The sequence below is a fragment of the Rhinichthys klamathensis genome, unplaced genomic scaffold (assembly GCF_029890125.1).
Source record: "Rhinichthys klamathensis goyatoka isolate OS25496 unplaced genomic scaffold, OSU_Roscu_1.1 h1tg000006l_1, whole genome shotgun sequence".
In the NCBI taxonomy this organism is placed as follows: domain Eukaryota; kingdom Metazoa; phylum Chordata; class Actinopteri; order Cypriniformes; family Leuciscidae; genus Rhinichthys; species Rhinichthys klamathensis.
In genome coordinates this window covers 3817095-3837918 of record NW_026606559.1, presented here as the reverse complement: position 1 = coordinate 3837918, position 20824 = coordinate 3817095, and the positions used below count along the sequence as shown (strand labels likewise).

The following is a 20824-nucleotide window of genomic DNA, read 5'->3' as shown; positions in this document are numbered from 1 at the left end:
CTGAAACCTCTTCAATAGGCTCGAAGGGAGCCAAAGCCAGACCCTCAAGTACAATGGCCAAATCCCAAGCCGGTGCTCTAGAGCACAGTGCAGGTCTCAACCTTGCGTCACAGAGAAAACGAGTAATTAAAGGATCTTTCCCGATAGAAGTACCCCCCAGAGGGGTGTGGTAGGCCGATATAGCCGCCACATAAACTTTTAAGGTGGAAGGAGATAATCCAGTAGAGAAACGGTCTTGCAGGAAATCAAGAACTGAACCAACAGGGCAGTTAACAGGATCTAACTGATGCTCACCACACCAGGTGGAGAATGAATTTCAGTGCATAAAGTTTTCTCGTGGAAGGAGCTCTGGATTGGAGAATGGTCTCAACGACCTCAGTCGAGAGACCGGATTCTATGAGCCGGGCCCCCTCAGAGACCAGGCCCACAGTTTCCACAACTCCGGCCGAGGGTGAAATATCGTGCCCCCTGCCTGGGACAGCAGGTCCCTCCTGAGTGGAATCTCCATGGGAGAGCCGTTTAGCAGAGACACCAAGTCCGAGAACCAAACTCGGGTCGGCCAGTAAAGGGGCTATTAGTAGCAGACGAGCCCCTTCCCGGCGAACCCTCTCCAGAACCCCTGGAAGCATAGATATCGGGTGGAATGCATACAGGTGCAGCCTCAGCCACACCTGCACCATCGCATCCAGTCCGAGAGGAGTTGGGTGCATGAGGGAGGGTTGAATCTGACGATGCGAAAAGGTCTACATGAGCTCGGCCAAATCTCTCCCACAGGAGCTCCACCACCTCGGGGTGAAGTCTCCACTCCCTGGGCCTCAGCCCCTGCCTCGACAGGATATCCGCTCCCACATTCTGACGCCCCGGAATTTACACTGCTCTGAGAGATAGCAACTTCCCCTGGGCCCATAGGAGGATCTGATGGGCCTTCTTGCAAAGGTGACGTGACCTCAGACTCCCCTGATGGTTGATATAGGAGACCACCGATGTGTTGTCCGTGCGGACCAACACATGATGGCCTCTCAGGTCTGGCAGGAAATATTTGAGAGCTCGAAATACCGCCATCATCTCCAAATAACTTAAATGCCAGAAATGTTGATGGTCCTGCCAAAGACCTTGTGCGGAGCGGCCACTCATGACCACCCCCCATCCCGTGAGGGAAGCATCCGTCGAAAGCGTGACGCGTCGACAAGAAGCCCCCAGCACTGGGCCCTGGGCGAGGAACCAAGGTTTCTTCCACATGACCAAGGCACGAAGGCATAGCCGCGTGACCTTGATCTTGCGGAACGGATTTCCCCTCGGAGAAAACCCCTTGGTTCTGAGCCACCACTGCAGGGGTCTCATGTACAGCAGGCCAAAAGTAATTACGTTGGACGCCGCTGCCATGAGTCCCAACAGTCTCTGAAACTGTTTCACAGTGAGTGACTGGCCTAGTTTTACATTCTTTACGGCTATGAGAATCGCAGAAATACGAGCAGGAGACAGACGTGCCTGCATTGTGGTCGAATCCCAAATTACACCTAGAAAAGTGGTCTTCTGAGCAGGGAGGAGAACACTCTTTTTGACGTTGAGCCGCAACCCCAAACCCTTTATGTGGGACAGAACGACATCTCGATGCCGAACTGCCAACTGCTCTGACTGAGCTAAAATCAACCAATCGTCGATGTAATTTAATACGCGAATGCCCTGGAGTCTCAAAGGAGCCAGAGCTGCATCCACGCATTTTGTAAAGGTGTGGGGTGATAAACCTAGGCCAAATGGAAGAACCCGATACTGGTATGCTTTGCCCCCGAAAGCGAACCTCAGGAACTTCCTGTGATGAGGATGGATAGATACATGGAAGTACGCGTCCTTCAAGTCTATTGTGACAAACCAGTCCTCGGACTGAATCTGTGATACAATCTGTTTGAGTGTAAGCATTCTGAACTTGAGTTTCTGAACTCTGCTGTTTAAATGGCGCAGATCTAGAATAGGACGCAACCCTCCATCCTTCTTTGGAACAATGAAGTAACAGCTGTAAAACCCTGACTCTCTGCTGAGAGGAGGCACCCCCTCTATAGCTCCTTTATGAAGAAGTGTCAGTACTTCCTGCTCCATAACCAGAGCCTGCTGTGAGTCCACCACTGTGGGAAGGACCCCTTGAAATCTGGGCGGACGAGAACCGAACTGAATTCTGTAACCCTTTTCTATTATGTGCAGGACCCATATAGAAATATTTGGCAGAAGTTTCCACGCTGCCAGAAATTCTGATAAGGGAACCAGTCTCTCGAGACTGGCCTCTGCATTTGATTGAACAATCATTTCGGCGCCCTGAAGCGGCGAACTGGCAGGGAACAACCGAACTGACCGTTCTACAACCCTCCTCAGAGGATTGCACGGGGACGCTGACACCTCGGTGCCCTGAAACGGCGAACCGGCAGTGAACAACCGACGTGGCAGCGCTGCGACTCTCCTCGGAGAATCGATTCCTCGGAATCGTTCCTCCCTGGAGGGGACCACCCTCAGAAGCCTGACAGACTCGGCGTCAGGACTTCTTCTTAGTCCAAGCTCTCTTGAAAATGACAGTCCTCAGATCCTGTCTACCCCCAACAGGCTTGGACTGCGAACGCCACTTGGGAACCCCGGATTGCGGAGGACCCCGAGCGGCGACGCTCTGTTTCTGCTGGAACCTGTGTGCGGAGCTCGTAGACGGACGAGGCTGCTCAGACTTTATATTACGCACAGCCTCGGGGACACTGGACCGGCGAGGAAGAAACCTCTGAAACGCAGCCGCTTGTTTTTTGTTTTCTTGAAACCTATCGACAACACAATTTATAGTGTCGCCGAACAGACTTGTAGGAGAAAGCGGTGCGTCCAGAAGAACAGACCTATCTTTGTCTTTAATATCTGACAGATTTAACCATAAATGACGCTCCGTGGCCATCAGGGCTGCCATAGAACGGCCCACAGATTTGGCCGTCTCCTTGGTGGCCTGGAGAGATAGGTCTGTTGTGCGACGCATCAGCACTAACTTCCTCACAATCCTCCATGTCCCTCAGCAGGTCCGCCTGGTATGCTTGTAAAATTGACATGGTGTGTAAGCATGCCGCGGCCTGACCTGCTGCCGAATACGCTTTACCCACCAGCAATGATGTATTCTTTAATGGTTTGGTGGGTAACGTCGGGGCTTTCAGTGATGACGATGACTCGGGGGAGAGATAGCTCGCAAGCGTCTCTTCCACACGAGGCATCGTCAAGTAACCATAGTGATCAATCCCTTTAACTTTACTATAATTACTAGTCTGTGGATTATGCACTCTGAAAAACGCCGGTTTTTATCCACGATCTCGACACCTCGGTGTGGAGATCGGGAAAAAATGGGAGTTCCCGACGAGGAGGTCGTGATCTAGATGGTAAATAACGTTCATCTAAAAGACTCTTTCTAGATTCCACATCAATATCATCAGCTGGCCAGTCGATATTTAATTTAGCAACAGCACGGGATAAGACCTCCATAAGCTCCTCATCAGCAGGGGTATGAGCTGGCGAAGACTCAAATTCCCCCATATCAACGACATCCAGTTCCTCAGAACTGGATGGCCGCAACATTGGTGCCTCAACATGGAGAGGAGAAACCGCCGAGCGAGCTCCTTCCTGGGCTGAGACACCGGATCCAGCAGGTAAGGGCTGAGAAAGGGCGGGGCCCGTCTCAAACCCCGCTACTAGATCCATCTGCGAACCCCAAGATGCACGCCGCCACTGTGCCTCGGCAGCAGCGGGACCCGCACCTCGGGGAACGCGAACCGAACCATCCTCCTCAAAGAACGCCCGGCGAGAGCGGAGAGTTTTCATGGACAAACTCATGCAATGCTCACAGTCAGCCCCCTCGAGGACCGACTGGGCATGCTCCACTCCCAAACAAGCAACACACATCTGATGTGTGTCCCCACCCGTAATAAAACGAGGGCAGGGAACAACACAACGTTTGTAATCTTGCTTGCTCGCCATACTGATAAATCAATGAATATAAAGTGCTTGACAGACAACAATAAATAGACAAGGACAGATTCACAGAGAGCGCTTGCTGAAGGCAACAGAAGCTGTCGCGGTCTTTTTTCAGGGGTGCTTTATAGTTTCCTGGTCTATGACGTCACCTATGACGTATCGGGCTTCCATTGGACTGATTTTACACGTGCTTCATGACGCAATCACGCAGAGCGTTCCCACGCAGAACGTTCCCAGAGCGTTCCCATTCGCAACACAGCTCAAACGCAGCTCGAGTTCCCTTGAAAGGGAACACTTATTTTCCCAGCAGATAACTAGAATCGCATGCTTGCTTCATCATGGCATTGTCACATGTGAAGCAAAGGTACTTTTTGTAAGTAGCTCTGATAAATGCTAAATACCTGAACAAACTTCAAATTTTCTGTGCACATTAGCAGTATTCAGTGTATATCTCTCATCATTGTACAAACTAAACAGAGTCACTAAAGCAGTGGTCTTATCCATGAAACTAGGCTATAATTTATGAAAATAGGCCTATGCACTTCACCTCTATTCATGGATGGTGAATGTTTTCTATCAACAATGACCTTTTTAGAAAGCCTTTTACCCCTTTCAAGATTCCACTTCAACTGTTAGTATATTGATTTCATTCAGTACCTGAATTCAAATAAAACAAATCATTTTGAACTCCATTAATGAATTTTATAACTCCACAAAGCACTGGAAGAAATGTACATTATTTATTTATAGTTTATTTGCTAGGGACAGATACAGTGAACATAGATTATGTTCTCGAAGCAATCCCATGTCAGTATCATAGTGTTTATAGCCAAGGCTAATTCGCAACACAGCACATTCGCGTTTATCTGGGCTTTTTTTCTGGGCTTTTCTTTATAATCATTTTAGGGTGTAACATAATATTTACTCAGGTATGTTGAACCTAAGCATATGCATTAATCATTAACCAAAGTTGTGAAACCATTCAGTCATTTTTGTACGTGGCCAAACAGAAGAAGAAAAATCATATGGTGCAAGGAAAATAAAAATTGAGAGGCACGTTTTAAATACCTTCATTTTAAATAGGTATTTAAATAGGCCTACCTCCTTTTTTAAAGGAGGTATTCATTCACAGTAAATGAAACTGCATGCCCTCAGTCCCAGGGATTTGGCTGAACTGTGGGAGTGAGAAAGGACCGAACAAAATGGGAGTGGCCACACACCTGTCAGACCTGTTCCTGATACATGACTCCAGCAGAATTCTCATATGCATTAGTCTTTTGTTCAACCTGTGCTTGTGGAGCTGAATAAGGATGGCGGAAACACCGAACCCGGCCACTACCTCCTTCCCAGCACCTACTATTTCTCTACCCCTCGGAGTGGAAATACTGAGGACGTATTCCGGGGCCCTGATTTGTTTGGAAATTGTAAGTGTTGTTGTTGTTTGTAGCTATTTCAAGACTTACTGGGTTAAACTTCTGTAACTCACAAAGGTGTGTCCCTTGTAGTATTATGGCAGTACACACCTTGATAACTAAAACATGGCCAAAAAATGGAAGTCATAATAATATGGCTGTTATGATTATTTATACTTTATAGTCTGAGAGAGAACACAGTAATACAATATTAATTATGTCTGTACACACCAATTATGCGACACAATCTTTGAGGTCTTTGAATTCATAAATTTCTTCTTTTTTTTCAAACACTAGGTGTTTGGAGGATTGGTGTGGATATTAGTAGCATCGACGAATGTGTCCGTGCCATTGTTGCAGGGATGGGTGATGTTTGTGTCAGTAACCATGTTCATCTGTTCATCTGTATACCTCACCCTGTTTCTGCTGGGCCTGGCTGACAAGATTAACACTGACTGGAATTTCATGGTGAGTGTGTATTTCTTTACAAATGCACAGTGCTCAGACTAGCTCTAACACATACATGGAGTTGACACTGTAGTGTAGATTATTGTACACAAATTTCCAGGACAATCCTCCAAGTAGAGCTTGGGGTTAAGCACCTGCCTCAAGGTCACAGTGTTGGTAGAGCAGGAAATAACACTATTTTCAAGATTTAAGGTCATTTTTCAGGTTATTTTATATGCTGGGAATTCACTTTTAATAAAACTACATCTTTATTTGTGTAAAATAAAGGTCACTTTATAAACATTTCAGAATTTTTTATTATTACATAGCTATTACACTACATTAAAATAATGATTTGATCTCTGATTTCTGGTGTTGCTGTAACAAGAAATACCTGTGAATAAAACATCAAATTACCTTTTGGCAGTGTTTACACACTGTTATGTTTTTTTCTTTGTTGTGCTCAAAAATCAACACACATTATGTTTAATTTCATTAAATGTTAGAAAGATAAATGGCAAGAAAATAAAAATCACAATTCAAACAAGTACCGTTGTACAATGTCAATGTCAGAAAAGTGAAAAAGTGGGGGATTTTCAAACTCTAATCTTACATTTAGCATTTAAAGCTGGCCCCCAGAAACAAGGATAAGGAAGAAAAAGAAGAAATAAAAGAAGTTTCAATATAGTCCTGCTTTGCAAGCTGTAGAATAGGCCTTTGGCTCAGATAAATCTAATAGCAAGACTTAGGTGTCAAAGAATAAGCATTGTGCCAGTTTTCAATAGTGGCCATGGCCTCAACTCCAGTGCTGAGTAATGTCTACTCTATAACCATGATAAATGTTCATGGTCTACCACTTTAAGTAACAATTAGTTCACTGAAGTTGAATGTGGAACCACTGTGCAGTTTATTTAATTAAATAAACCAAACTAACAAAAATAAACCATGGTATAAACATTAGCAAACTTGTCTAAACCTTGGCATTAACAAACTTGACAAACTCACAGACAGAGGGATTACAAGAAACAAAACTAGACAAGAAACAAAGTAACATGAGAGCCATAAAAACACATGGATTTATCACATAAGACATGAGAGTAATCAGCCAATGAGAAGAGAACATGACTAGAATAAACTAATAGGTATGTTCGACTTCATGCGGCGCTGCACAGACCGTTCAGCAAGATTTGCTGTTTGCAGTCGGGGGGGGATTGAAAATTTACTGTTATAAAAACATGAATTTGTGAGTATTAGTGGAATTAGTGTCGAATAATAAACTCGAAACACACGTCATTATTGTCAGTGGTGAATCCGACCAATCATGAAACAGCTGTGTCGACATCAGAGCTTGTGCAGCACTCTGGAGAATCTGCGGTGGCTTAGTCAGCCGTCTGCTCTCGAATTGCTCTCGCGGTACTTTGATGTTATACATCACAGTGACGTGGCGTCTCAAGTCAGACAAAATTTCGAACCGGCATGCAAACTTGTCTAAAACTTGGCATAATTTCAAACCAGATGCTGATCGGTCTGCACAGCACCACATGAAGTCGAACACACCTAATAACATAACACGTAGAGCAAAGGAAGCACATGACATGATCACACGAAGAACAGGGAAATCACATGACATGACCAGAAACATGACAAAACTGGGAATATAGATATGTCAATTACAAAATAAAAGACATGGTTTCCATGTCTTTTATTTTGTAATTGACATATCTAAAAGTGATTCAAAACCCAAAACCAAATGTGACATATTCCCCCCTCAAAAATATGTCTCCAGACGCCCTGGCAAACACCCACACAAAAACACACAAAACAGTTCAGGAGGGTGGTGGATTGGAGGAGGTCCAGGGGGAGGAATGGAGGGCCAGGCCCGTGAAGAGGAAGAGGGCGCGTGGACTAGAGCTTGGATCATGGAGTATGGGCAGGCCAGGGATGTGGAGCAAAGGCTGGCCTGGATCATGGAGCCATTTTGGCATGCATGAAACATCCGGCAGATGACTACACTATGCAGGATCTGGTGGCCACGGTGGATCCAGCAGGGATAGGTACCACCAGAGTGGAGCTGGTGGTTGTGGTTTTCACCAAAGCAGCACAGATTACCTTGTGAACTCAGGGGGCCATGGTGGAACAAAGGCCAGGGCAGTCCTCCTAAAAGTCTGTGAAAGGACTTTGTGGTCGTGACATGGGTCATAAACAGTGCTTGTACGGCCCAGGTAGATGACTCAGAAAGAGCTGTTGCCGCCGCCGCGGAAGGAGCTTTGCATATCGCTGCCGCCTCGGGAGGAGTGAGCCCCACACACCTGTCATAGCGGTGGTCATTACAGGAAGTACCGTGGACAGAGGTATGATCTCAGGAACTACCAGACCAAGACTTAGAACCACTGGACATGGACTTGATTGCTGCTCGAACTGACCTCAACCGTGGATTGAGGTCAATCCATTACACTAGTGGTCAGTCTCGTCCATCCCGAGCCTGGTCCATTAGCTAAGGAGGTTCGTGGAGAAAAGCTCCACGGCTAATGGAGCTTGTGACGTATAGCACTCCCCCCCAAGGAAATCTTCAGGAGAGACTTTCATGGTGGTAACTTGAAGTGTGGTGGCATATTGCGGGGTCCCTTAACTCAGGTTCCCGACTGGAGTGGGTGTGATTGGAGAGGAGGGGCCCTAAAGAGGAGAATTGGCGGCATGTGATGAGGCACACCTGAAGATAATGAAGCCTCATCACCGCCACTGTTAAATGCTGAGCGCGCCTCTCCTCGAGAGATCAGTCTCTTCCCCGTGCATGCACGCTGGTGTCCTCGTGGGTCCAGGAAGGGAGCGCCATCCAATATATGAGTCGCCGAACCCGCGGTCCGGAATGGAGAATCATGCGTGACGCTGCTGACGGGCTAGGATGCCGGGCCGCTATTCCCCTCAGTTGTCGGGGCCTAGAGAGGACAAGCTGCTATGCCGAAACCGACACCCCTCGCACCTCAGACCAAAGAGAGAGAGAAGCGCGTGTGACCACCGGTCACTGCCCCCTTACCTGGACCCATCCCATCTCTTCTGTTTATTCCAATGTTGTTTTCGTCAACGATGACGATAACGAAATGATTTCGTTGACGCACTTTTTTTTATGACGATAACGCGACGATGACGAGCTAAAAATGGCTCTAAGGTGACTAAAACATGACGAGACGTTTTCGTTGACAAGACGAGACGGAACAAAAATGACTATAAGTCTGACGTTCGCAATGCATGTCATTTCTGCTTATTTTGCGTGAAATCTGTCTGTTTTGAGCTAAAAAAGTATCAGCAATGCTGCCGTTTCCTATCATTGTTTACCCATGCCGCGCGCGCACAAGATTCCTCACAGAGGAATAAAAACTTTAGTCGGAGGCAGCTCTTATTCCACATATTCTCGAACCAGCAGGCCATTCTGTGTTGAGCGCGCGACCCTGAGCTGAATGAGCGAGCGGAGGAATATTCAGAAATGCGCTCTCCGCTCACATGCTCTGATCGGAACAAAGGAATATTAAAGTAATTAATCATTAGTTTATATCTTATACACTGCCCATACACTACCCATCATTTTAATCCCATATCAAACACAGTATGTTATGTCTATTTTATCTATTTAAAATATATATATATATATATATATATATCACGTTTTAAGTAGGCTAAAGGCAGAGAGCTGTGTGCATTCTTCTTCCCTTTGCCACATCATATCTCTGTGATATGGGCTTTTCAGCTGTTTCAGTTTCACTGAAAACAAAGTACAGATCTCAGCTGAACATTGAGCATGACTTTTGAGAAATTGTGCAATTCAAAACAGGCTCATTGCAGCCACTAATGCAGGGATAATAGCTGTCTTGCCAAATGGATTTCTATTCTTTTCTTTTTTTAACAGATTGCAAAGTGGCACTTTTATTTCTTTTCTATTTTTGAACTTGATACCAATTTTGACACAGCCGCATTTTATTTTCTCTATTTTTTAAAGACTTTTTTTTTTTTACTAAAATTGACTAAAACTTGATTAAAACCTTTTTGCGTTTTCGGCGACTAAAACTTGATTAAAACCTTTTTTTGTTTTCGTCGACTAAAACTTGACTAAAACTATTACGTTTTTAAGTGACTAAAATGTGACTAAAACTAAAAAGCATTTTCGTCCAAAAGACTAAGACTAAGACTAAAACTAAAAGGGCTGCCAAAAACAACACTGGTTTATTCAGCTACAGCGATGATGGCCAATAGGGATTTCCTGGAATGATGTTCTTCTGCGGCGGGGCATATTTGGCATGTCTGCGTCAGGGGCATCGGACAGGGGGTAATAATGGAACTGAGTAACAGGGGCCCTTGGCGAGGGGGGCCCACAAAGATATATAGATAATCAATAATATATTAAAATGACAAAATCACATAGTTATAATAATATGCTATCGGTAGGAATAAAAATTCACAAGACTCAATTTTCCATCCGTAAAACTGAGAAATGTTCTTTATTTGCCTAGCAGCTTGTGCCCTCCCATGTTAGCGATCCCCCTATTAAAAGCAGAAATGGTTTGGTCTTGTAGTCCAGCGGTTAAAATCAGCTTGTGGCATGGAAAGGAGCCTCGCACTACAAAAAGCCTAAATCAGGTTATCAAAAAAGAAAAGACTGGAAAGAAAGCTGCAGGAGGGCAGACAACTTTTGACTAGTGTTTTTGGGGGGAGGAAGAATGGTGAGGCTTGCGAGAGAAAACTGTGTAACTTATTACTTATCGATTTACCTCAGTGATAGTCTTGTCAAAAGTAGCCTACTGGTACTTTATACAAAGTAAATTATTAAATTGTGTCTCACGGCAGTACATACAATCATCAATCAATTGGTAGTTAAAAGATCAGGTGAAGAGTAATAGCAACAAGAAATAAAGACATTCAACAAAAGAAGATAGAGTGAAGAATGTTGGAAACCAGACAATTGACGGTAGCCATTGACTTCCATGTTATTTTTTTTCCTACCATGGAAGTCAATGGCTACCGTCAACTGTCTGGTTTCCAACATTCTTCATCTTTTGTGTTTAAAACCTGTTTTCTTTAGCATATTGATCTCTATTCTTAGGTTGGTCTTACTATTTTATATTTAACTCTGATACTGTTTTGGCACTCCTGTTTTTCCATTCTCAAGAAAGTTCCAAAGAGGGGTTATATTATTACTGTTAATAATTCACTTATTTAATTTATTTTTTATTTTATAATGAATAAAATGGTTAAAATTAGTCTGTTTTTAAATTTCTTGCTATGTTATTGCAATTGGTACTCTCAATTTAACCTTGTGAAAATAAAAAAAAATAGTGATAATAAAGCAGTCTTGGGTGTTGGGTGTTGTAAGGGGCCCATCCATTGGCTCTGTGACCGGGGCCCAACATTTGGTGCTAAACCCCTGATCTGCGTGAGAGCGCCCTCTGGCATTCAGATGGAGCAGCATTTACTACCGACTAGTCTCGCGTAGCCAGCCCTTCAGACTGACGGCTGAAGGTCTGGAATTCATAGCAGCTTTCTTTGGCCAAGGCCCGCCCATAAGGCCGTTTGACCGACATGTCAAACAACCAATTACAGTTCGTTTCGTTCAGCGTCACGTTTCGGGGCGTGGAAATGTCCCCACAACAACAGACCGGCGTGCAACAAGTCAGTCAGCATAGAAAATCAAAGAAGGAGAAGAAAACTTCAAGAGTCTATGCCGTGAACCTCGCATACTTTTGAGAATCCTACGTTTAGCTGATCTTGATAAATGCTCATTGTCACTCATGTAAACACAACAGTTTTTCTTCCGCAATCACACGTCTGCGCTTTGTTTCCGGGCGGACCGAAAATAAACGCAACACTCGCGCCCCCCGGAAATCCGATAAAATTCAACCAATCAGATGACGGCTTCGACTTTCCTGAAGTGTTTCCAGTTAAGTGTACCATATGCATCAGACATTTAGCCAACGTTCCGTGGGCGTGACGTCTGAGGCTGAGACTAACTACCGACCAGCCGCACTGCACGGACAAGCTGCGCGTAAAATAATCACAGCCTTTGCCAAATCGCGTGCGGTTTCTTTGCGATTAATTGTGCAGCCCTAAACAGAACAGAGAAACAAATGACAAGAATAAACCAATAACAACATAATACATAGGAACAGGGGAATCACATGACATAGCCAGGAACATGACAAATCTAGGAACATATAGCTATGACAATTACAAAATAAAAGACATGAAAACCTAAGTGATTCAAGGTCCAAAACCAAATGTGACAACAACCATAGTAACTGAGGTTAATAATAGTGCAGTGATGTATATATAATTATGTTGCTCATTTTAGTCTGTGAATACATTTAAAACTGATTTTAAAAAGCTAAAGTAATTATTAATCTGACAGGATTCTCTGAAATACAGTCTTTTGATCTGGTGATCTGTACACATCATAAGCATTATAAATTGTCTTCCATTTACAGGATATGTTCTACCATTTCATCGCTTTGCTGTTTTATTTTGGTGCATTCTTGTTGGAGGCTACAGTTTCATCTGCGGGTACATATGTAAACAGCACCACCTGTATACGCAGACCCCGTGGCAATATAATGACATTTCTGGACTATCGGGAATACAGCATTAATGTTGCTGCTGCGGTGAGTTGTTAACACTACCTTTATTAGGGCCCGAGCACCGATGGTGTGAGGACCCTCTTGGAATTGCTCCGTTTATTATTATTATTATTCTCCGAAATGAATCGCATTTTTTTCCCTTGCTTTTTCATTGTACCCCTTTAGCGTAATTTTTTGATGAGCAGGTTACACCATTGCTCTCAGTTACCTTATGCATCAGATCAAGATGCATTTAATTCTTTGTTTGTATCTGTAAAAGTAGAAATAATTTAACAAATATTTATACTTTTATATATTTTAAAATTTTATTTAGATATTTCAAAATTAACCCATCCTAAACCTTAACCATTTCTCAACAATATAAAACACATAACAGGCAAATAAATGTACATTCATTTGTATTGTCAAGTATTTTGTTACAACGTGGATGCAGCAGAGACAAAACAGGATTTAAGTGCAGCAGCTTTATTCAAAAACAAACTCAAAACTTCACAAAACAAACTGACAACATGACATATTTATAGCAAAAACTGACCAAAAACAGGATAAAAGTATTACAAAAAACTGATGTTGCATTCCAAGAAGTCATTCGATACGAACCTTAGCATGACGCAATCACGGGACACACGAAAGCTGATACCATTTTACAATCAAATAAACAAATAAATGACAAATGTGACATTTTTTTCTAGCAGCAATTTTTGAATGTGTGCACATGGTAGTGATCGCTTTGGTACTGTTCCTAACACAAACCAATTGTTTGGTACTTGTACTTTTTTAAATATGCTGTGAGTGACAGTACTTGAATCTGGATAATTTCTACAGTTTGGTGGATTATATGTTCATGAAACAATATATGTCCATGAAACTACTTCATAATTTACATAAAATGTTTTCTCCCAAGACAAAAAAAAAAAAGTTTTATAAATGACCTGTTCATTCCAAAATCCACCAAGCCTGTTATATACTGTGTTTTATTTTATATAATATATAAATGGGTAGGTTTGGGTAAGGGGTTGTGTTATGTGCTCAAAAATATCTAAATTGTTTAATGGAAATAAAATTATTGTGGCTGTTTAAATTGAAAGTCATACCTCAATCAACACATATGTCATAATGGCAAAATTATAACCCAATATATAATTTCAACATGACAATAAAATGTCCATGCCCATCGTGTCTGTGTGTTATGCAAAGGTTTATCATTGAAAACAATGCGAAAGCCTGCATGTCAAAAAATGACACTAAAGGGGTACACAGTTCTTTAAAAAGTGATAAGCTAGTTTGTTATCTTTTAGTTCTACTCACTGTCCAGTATTTTCTTTGTTTTTGCAAAGTTGTTATGTTTTGCTATGGGAAATGGTTTTGTATATTTGTATTTGTTTCACCTTTTTTTTAGATTAAAGGGAGTTCACCCGAAAATGAAAATTCTGTCATTATTTACTCACCTTCAAGTTGTTCCAAAGCTCTATGTTTTTCTTTCTTCTGCTAAACTCAGAAGAAGATATTTCGAAGAATATGGGTAACCAAACAGTTGACAGTAACTATTGACTTCCATAGTATGTAAAAGAAAAAAAAGAAAAAAACTATCAATGGCTACTGTCAACTGTTTGGTTACTCTTTGGGTGAACTATCCCTTTAATAATAAAATGGCTGATATTAAAGGACAAGTTCGTTATTTTACACTTAAAGCCCTGTTTTAAGATCGTATCTGATGAAATAGAACGGTTAAGATTGAAATTTGGACACGTGCTGCTGGCCCGAGAATTTTCGGTTTCTGTGGTAGCACACTTGGTAGCACCTCCACAATGGTTGCATAGATGCACTGGAACAATCCTTCCTAAAACGCATTAAACTTTAGTTTACAAAGACGTGAAACTCACCGAGTGGTCTGGGTGTTCACTGATAGGCTCACACAAAAATCGCTGCAAAAGATGCTTTCCAACAGGTTTTATCGTAGTTTTTGTCCAACTCCATTGACTTGTATTGGATGTGCTGTGAGGCTCCGCCGCCGGAAACGGAAATGGGGTTGTTTGTATTCTTCTGCTTCTTCTGTGTATTCAATGAAATGCCAGTGTTTTGCTTGCAATTGGCAAAGGTGCATTATCGCCACCAACTGGGCTGGAGTGTCTATTATTCAAGCTCTCAACGGAAGAATGTACGGGTGTGAGGCGTTTGAAAAAATAGGTCCACAGTTTTACAACGAATGGTAAAACACCTGTTGGAAAGCATCTTTTGCAGCGATTTTTGTGTGAGCATATCAGTGAACACCCCTGACCACACGGTGAGTTTCACGTCTTTTTAAACTAAAGTTTAATCCGTTTTAGGAAGGATTGTTCCAGTTCACCTATGCAACCATTGTGGAGGTGGAGGGGGAGGGGGAGGGGTTGGGGGGGGGGGGGGGGGGTTGGGGGGGTGTGCTACCACAGAAACCGAAAATTCTCGGGGCAGCAGCATGTGTCCAAATTTCAATCTTAACTGTTCTATTTCATCAGAAACGATCTTAAAACAGGGCTTTAAGTGTAAAATACAGAACTTGTCCTTTAAGATCCAACTCTCCCTGCTCCATATTTCTTTGCCTGCTCGAGGTGTTGCTGTTTTGGACTGGTAAGGATGCTTATACAGAGTAATGATTTGGACACACCATTGAGTCACAATGTTTACAACTTTCAAGGGCTACTTATCAGTGGCTACTTATACCTGCTAAAAAAAAAATAAGGGAACACTTAAATCACACATTGGATATGAATGAATGAAATATTAAATTTTTAAATCTTTATTTATCATTCTATAATTTGTTAAGAACAAAATTATGTCAACAACAGTCAATGGAAACCAACATCATCAACACATTGAGGGCTGGATTCAAAATCATACCAAGAATCAATGTTAAAAACTGAATTGCAGGCTGATCCAACTTGCATGAAGTTAATCACAGCAACTCATAATGTAAGTCAGTAGTGTGTATGACCCCTACGTGCCTGTATACGCTCACAACAGCGTCTGGGCATGCTCCTGATGAGATGACGGGTGGTGTCCTGGGGGATCTCCTCCCAGACCTGTATCAGGTCATCAGTGAACAGTGGACCTGGACACTCTGGTGTGCTAATTGGCAGCTTCGGATGCTCCGATACATAATGTCCCAGAGGTTCCCTTTTGAAAGGGAACTTGCTCTGCGTCGAAACGCATTGGGGAACGCCTCAGGTGTGACAGGTGTCTGAAACTGCTATTGAATCACGGCAATCCTATTGACCTGCGACAGCCCATGATGTCATCATCGTGCGAAGTATAAAAGGGCCGCCTTGCAAACATGACAATCATCTTTTCGTCTTCAGGGACGTGTTCTGTTTGTAAACGCTGAAGGATTACGGTAAGAGAAATTTAAAAATGAAACGCACGGGGAAGGCTGATTGTTTTTAGAAGTGTGCTGACCCGTGCCCAAGATATTTGACGCCGGGTGACACACGTCAGAAACAAATTGTGCGTTTTCTTTCTGGGTGAAGAGCAAGCACAGGCGGTTCTCGAGGGAGCCGCCTGTGCAAACATGAGCGTTTTTCTTTGAGAACGCTCCGCTCTCGTCTGGCCCTCTTCTCAAGTGAGGAGGGCTCAGCATCTGGACCTCGTGGTTCAGGTCCCGCTCGTGCTGAGGCAGAGCGGCGACTTGCATCATGGGGTTCCCAGAAGGAGCTCGCCGATTGCCTTGAGAGGGGTGTAAACCTCTCAGACAATTCGTCGGCTGACAAGGGTGAGTTGCAGGTGGATGAGGAAGACTATTCTCCTACTGTTCCTGCAGCGAGTGCTCTTCAGGACAAGCAGGAGATGGCTGATGAGGGTAGTTAATCAGGTAGATCCTGAAACCTCTCAGCCATCCTGCCCTGTGTATGCTGAGCTGGTGGATGTTATGGAACGTGCCGCTGGCAGGCTGCAGCTACCGTGGCTTGGCAATCGGTTTCTCCCTGGCCATAGACCACCACCTCAGGCGAGCATTCCAATCCTTCCTGATCTTCTCACGGAGATCGAGAGGGGATGGAAGAACCCATACTCTGCCCGGATCCACCGACATCAGCAGGCTAGCTTCGCTGATGTTGAGGGGATCAGAGAGCATGGGTATGTGTCGTTTGTGAACTATCTCGTGTCTGGGCGGGTCTCGACACTGACTGAAAGCTCCAACCCTGCCATCCAAACCACTGAAGACTATAGCACATTTGAATAGCAGAGCATATACGGCAGTGGGTCAGGCCGGTGCTGCCCTGCACACCATGCCAGTGTTGCAGGCGTACCAGGCCGATCTGCTGGGGGATCTCGACCAGGGGGCAGGGATGTCCCCTGATGTGGTTGCTGAGCTGCGACGCACCACAGATCTTGCTCTCCAGGCCACTAAACATACTGCCGCCACGGTCAGTCGGTCGATGGCGGCGATGGTGGCCACGGAGAGGCATCTGTGGTTAAACCTGGTTGACATCGCCGTTTTCGCCCTCTGAACTTTTTGGCACCTCCGTGGAGGCGGTGGTTGGAAAGTTCAGGGAGGCGAAGGCGTCCTCAGCTGCGTTCCGAGGACCGTAGACAGGGCCATAGAGCCAGTGTCGCCTCTCATGCTTCTCTCCTCTCCATGGAGGATCAGGTCACAGAAGAGGCACGACTCCCGCAAGAAGAGGGATCTGAGGGAGGTGATCCAGCACAAACGCACGCAGCGTCAGTGATGGATCATCTCCCCGGAGGGTGTTTTACATCTCAGCCCTCTCCTCTCTTCCCGACTCCACAGGCGTTTCTTACATCAGGCCTGGGCCCATGATGAGAACGATGTTCTGATGGCCCGCCTCGGCTTGGTTAGTGAGAGCACCTCTTTCAGGCATGTAAAGTGTAGACCCCATGTTCATAGAGAACCGTCTGGTGGAGTCTTCACTCCGCACGCAGCAGGCGAGCTGAGTGGTCTTCTCTAAGAAACATTTTTTTGTGTGCAACCAACACTAAAATGTTTTTCTCTACAGACCTTTAGTTCCCTGTATAGAGTTATGAGGTCATGTTATTGTACATTAAGGTAAGGTAAGGCAAACTTGGATATTAGGGCCCTGTTAGGTGGCTAGAACGATATAAAGAAGCACCAATTATATGGGCGTCTTTTGTGAGTATGTGATGGCTTCCTTTTTGTGTATTCACGGGGTGTGCCACCGCTCATTCTAGTTGTAAGGAACTATGTTAATAGCTTAGGCTTCCTCTCATGATGAGAGCTATTTGAGGCCGCCGCTCATTCATATAAATAGAATGTTAGCAGAGCGCTAAGTGGCAGAACGTCATTCTAGAAAGAATGGAAGTGTTCTATGCTGCCGCTTGTTTTATTTCTGACACATCTGTGTTAGCCCTTGGGCTATTAGCCACCTCGGGGTAGAGTAGTTTGTATCCTCCAAAAAAAAAAAAAAAGATCTTATGTCCAGCCCACGGGGCCGTCTGGCATTGTTTGGTCCTGATTACATCACTCCCCTGAGCTCTCTTTGGATTTTCATACAGGCTGAGCGTTTTTTGCAGCCCTCATATGAGACATCTCTGTCTTGAGGCTATGGCTCCTCCGAGCCCTCAGGCAGATCTATGCTTACAGGCTGGCCCTCACCAGGGCCACCGTAGTAGCTGGCCTAGGCTATACTAGGGATACTGAAGGTGTTCTGCTAAAGAATTTCTCTGGCCTACTACCTACTAGGCCTCACCAGTCCTCCCTGAAGGCGAAGTTTCCACATGTGGTGGTTGTCATGACCGCCATGAGCCTCACCAGGCCTCCCTGTAAGTGGTTTCCAAGTGATGCTGGGTTCGGGCAGCTAGTGGCCGCTTGCTATCAGTTCAGCTGGCCTTAGCAGGCATCTTCTGAAGGCGAGCTTGCGCCCTGGCTCGACTAAAGTATTCATTCTCTGCAACAGGTTCCCTCCCGGAACCTCTTTTTATCCTGCCTACAGCCTGGTTTGCCTACCAGGCGGACCATGTGCTCCCCTCACTGACAGTCAATATGAGTATGCGGACTCCTGAGTCTGGTCAGGCGGTTGTAGGCCTCTCGTGAGGCCTCCCAGTTAGATCAGCCCTTAGGCCTTCTCAAGCCTCAGTGTTTTGAAACACAAACGCTGGGTAGATCCATGGATCGAGCAGAGAAACTCCCCTCGCTGGCAAGGGTTGTAAGCGCTATGCTGAGTCATGTTCTCCAGGATACCCCGTCTCAGAGATCTGGGCCGAGTGGTTAACTGTCAGCTTTGCAGTCCCTCGGGTTGGATGCCTTATCTAAAGGCAAGTGTCCAGAGGCTCTGTCGTCGGACAGACAGGAAGTTGGCCAGGCTGAAGTATCCAATGTAAGTGACGCCAGGTCAGGCCTTCCTGGTGGCATTTCGGGTGAGTATGTTCCCCTGAATAATGATTGGCTGGGACTCCTTCGGGTTACCTACCTACCCCAGAAGGGACCCCTTCTAATTTGAAGCTGTGGTTCCAGGCCCTTGAGCAGGCCCAGGTAGGCCTTTTGGTGAACTATGTTTATGGAGGTTTTCCTGTGAGGCTTATAGCCTGGGCTATGACCGTAGGGAATGCTGTCACTGATAGCCCAGTGTGACCTGAGGGTGAGTGGTTCTAGCGTTTCATTTGAATTTGCTGGTTCTGACAGTTGTCACTGCCACTTGGCATGCACTCCCCTTAGCATGGTGGCGTTGGTATATCGTTCCCCAATGCGTTTCGATTCCCTTTCGAAAGGGAACGTCTAGGTTATGACTGTAACCTCTGTTCCCTGAGAACAGGGAACGAGACACTGCGTCTCCTTGTCATGCCTCGGGGCCTGCCTACCAAACAGTACCTTCAGACGATAAGGTGATTGTCATGTTTGCAAGGCGGCCCTTTTATACTTCCGGGTCACACGATGATGACATCATGGGCTGTCGCAGGTCAATAGGATTGCCGTGATTCGATAGCAGTTTCAGACACCTGTCACGCCTGAGGCATTCCCCAATGCGTTTCAACGCAGTGTCTCGTTCCCTGTTCTCAGGGAACAGAGGTTACAGTCGTAACCTAGATGTTCTCAATTGGATTTAGATCTGGGGAACGTCAGGGCCAGTCAATAGCATCAATGTCTTTCGCCAATGCCTTTTGTCATTCGTCACTTAGTTAAGCTCTACTTTGTGCCAAAATAACATTTGTTACTCTGCCTGTTTAAGTTTGAAAAGTGTTCAATAAGAACCATCCTATGCAACCTTCACCATTCACATTCTAAAACAGAAACAAAATTTTTATATTTATGTGAGCCATGCTTGCATTTGCTTTCAAGTGATTAAAATACTAAACACTTACAGTATGTAAATAATTCTGCTATTTCTCTCTCCACAGATATTTGCCTTTATAGTGACTTTGTGTTATGGCTGCAGTATGTTCATGGGCTTCAGGAGATGGAGAAAATAGCTCACAAAAAGTGGAGCATATGTGACCCATTCATAACACGAATGTCTTCAAATGTCAACTGTACTATTATGGACATTACACAAGGTGATAATGGTACCACTGGTTTACCACAATGTTTCCAAGGTCTTTATTCACATTAAAGTAAAGAGTCATTTTAACAGCTGTAAAATATTTAAAATATTTGGTGATTTGGCCAAAAATGATATACAATCATATTTAAAATTTACTTGTTTTAAGATGTTATCCTTAAACTTCACTGGTGCTCAGAGAGATACAATATTTCACCAGTCAGTGCTAGATTTTGATTTTACCTTATTGGTAATATTTCTATATATATTGTCAGTCCCAAAAACAAATTGTAAATCCTTTTTCACCTGTATTACCCTAGTGAAAAATAAATATACTAAAATGTATTTGAAATATATTTATTTTATGCTAAGTATACTACAAATACATTTACATATTTATGTACTTAATATAAATACCCTGCAATTGTACTTTTGGTATACTAAATGGGTATACTTAAAGTCTTCTAAATCGGAACAAATAATTTTGTACTTAATGCACTTTAGTTATCCAGAAAGAGTGCTGAGGACCAACTAAAGATATACTTAAGTATATTTGATTGTGCTAAAGCGGAACTATTTCAAGTATACTTTAGGTACACTTTAAACAGTCAAGTCAAGTCAACTCACCTTCATTTATATAGCGCTTTTTATAATACCGATTGTTTCGAAACAGCTTTACAGTGATAATAGGAAATTAATGCAACAAAGATTGTTGTGGCTGTACACCAGTTCCTAGAAGAAAATCATTGTCCAGCTTTAGTAAGTTTTTGATTGATTCATTTCCGTTGTAAAAATGATTAGTTATTAACTTAGGGGCCGCTTACACAACACCGTTTTCAATTGAAAACAGAAAACTTTTAATGCGTTCTGACCGTTCATT

At 44.0% G+C, this 20824-nt stretch overlaps 1 protein-coding gene across 2 annotated transcripts; it reads left to right on the top strand.

The window, feature by feature from the left end:
- The first annotated feature begins 5154 nt into the window (after positions 1-5154).
- mal2 (mal, T cell differentiation protein 2) lies at positions 5155-20112 on the top strand. Of its 2 annotated transcripts, none has more exons than XM_056257710.1 (4): positions 5155-5405; positions 5754-5861; positions 12311-12484; positions 19805-20112. In XM_056257710.1, exons 1-4 carry the CDS (start codon positions 5292-5294, stop codon positions 19874-19876), a joined length of 468 nt encoding a protein of 155 aa, XP_056113685.1. In that variant the 5' UTR covers positions 5155-5291; the 3' UTR covers positions 19877-20112. The 2 variants fall into 2 exon arrangements, with proteins under 2 accessions (XP_056113685.1, XP_056113684.1); XM_056257709.1 differs by having other exon boundaries at positions 5163-5405; positions 5691-5861.
- The last annotated feature ends 712 nt before the right edge of the window (positions 20113-20824 follow it).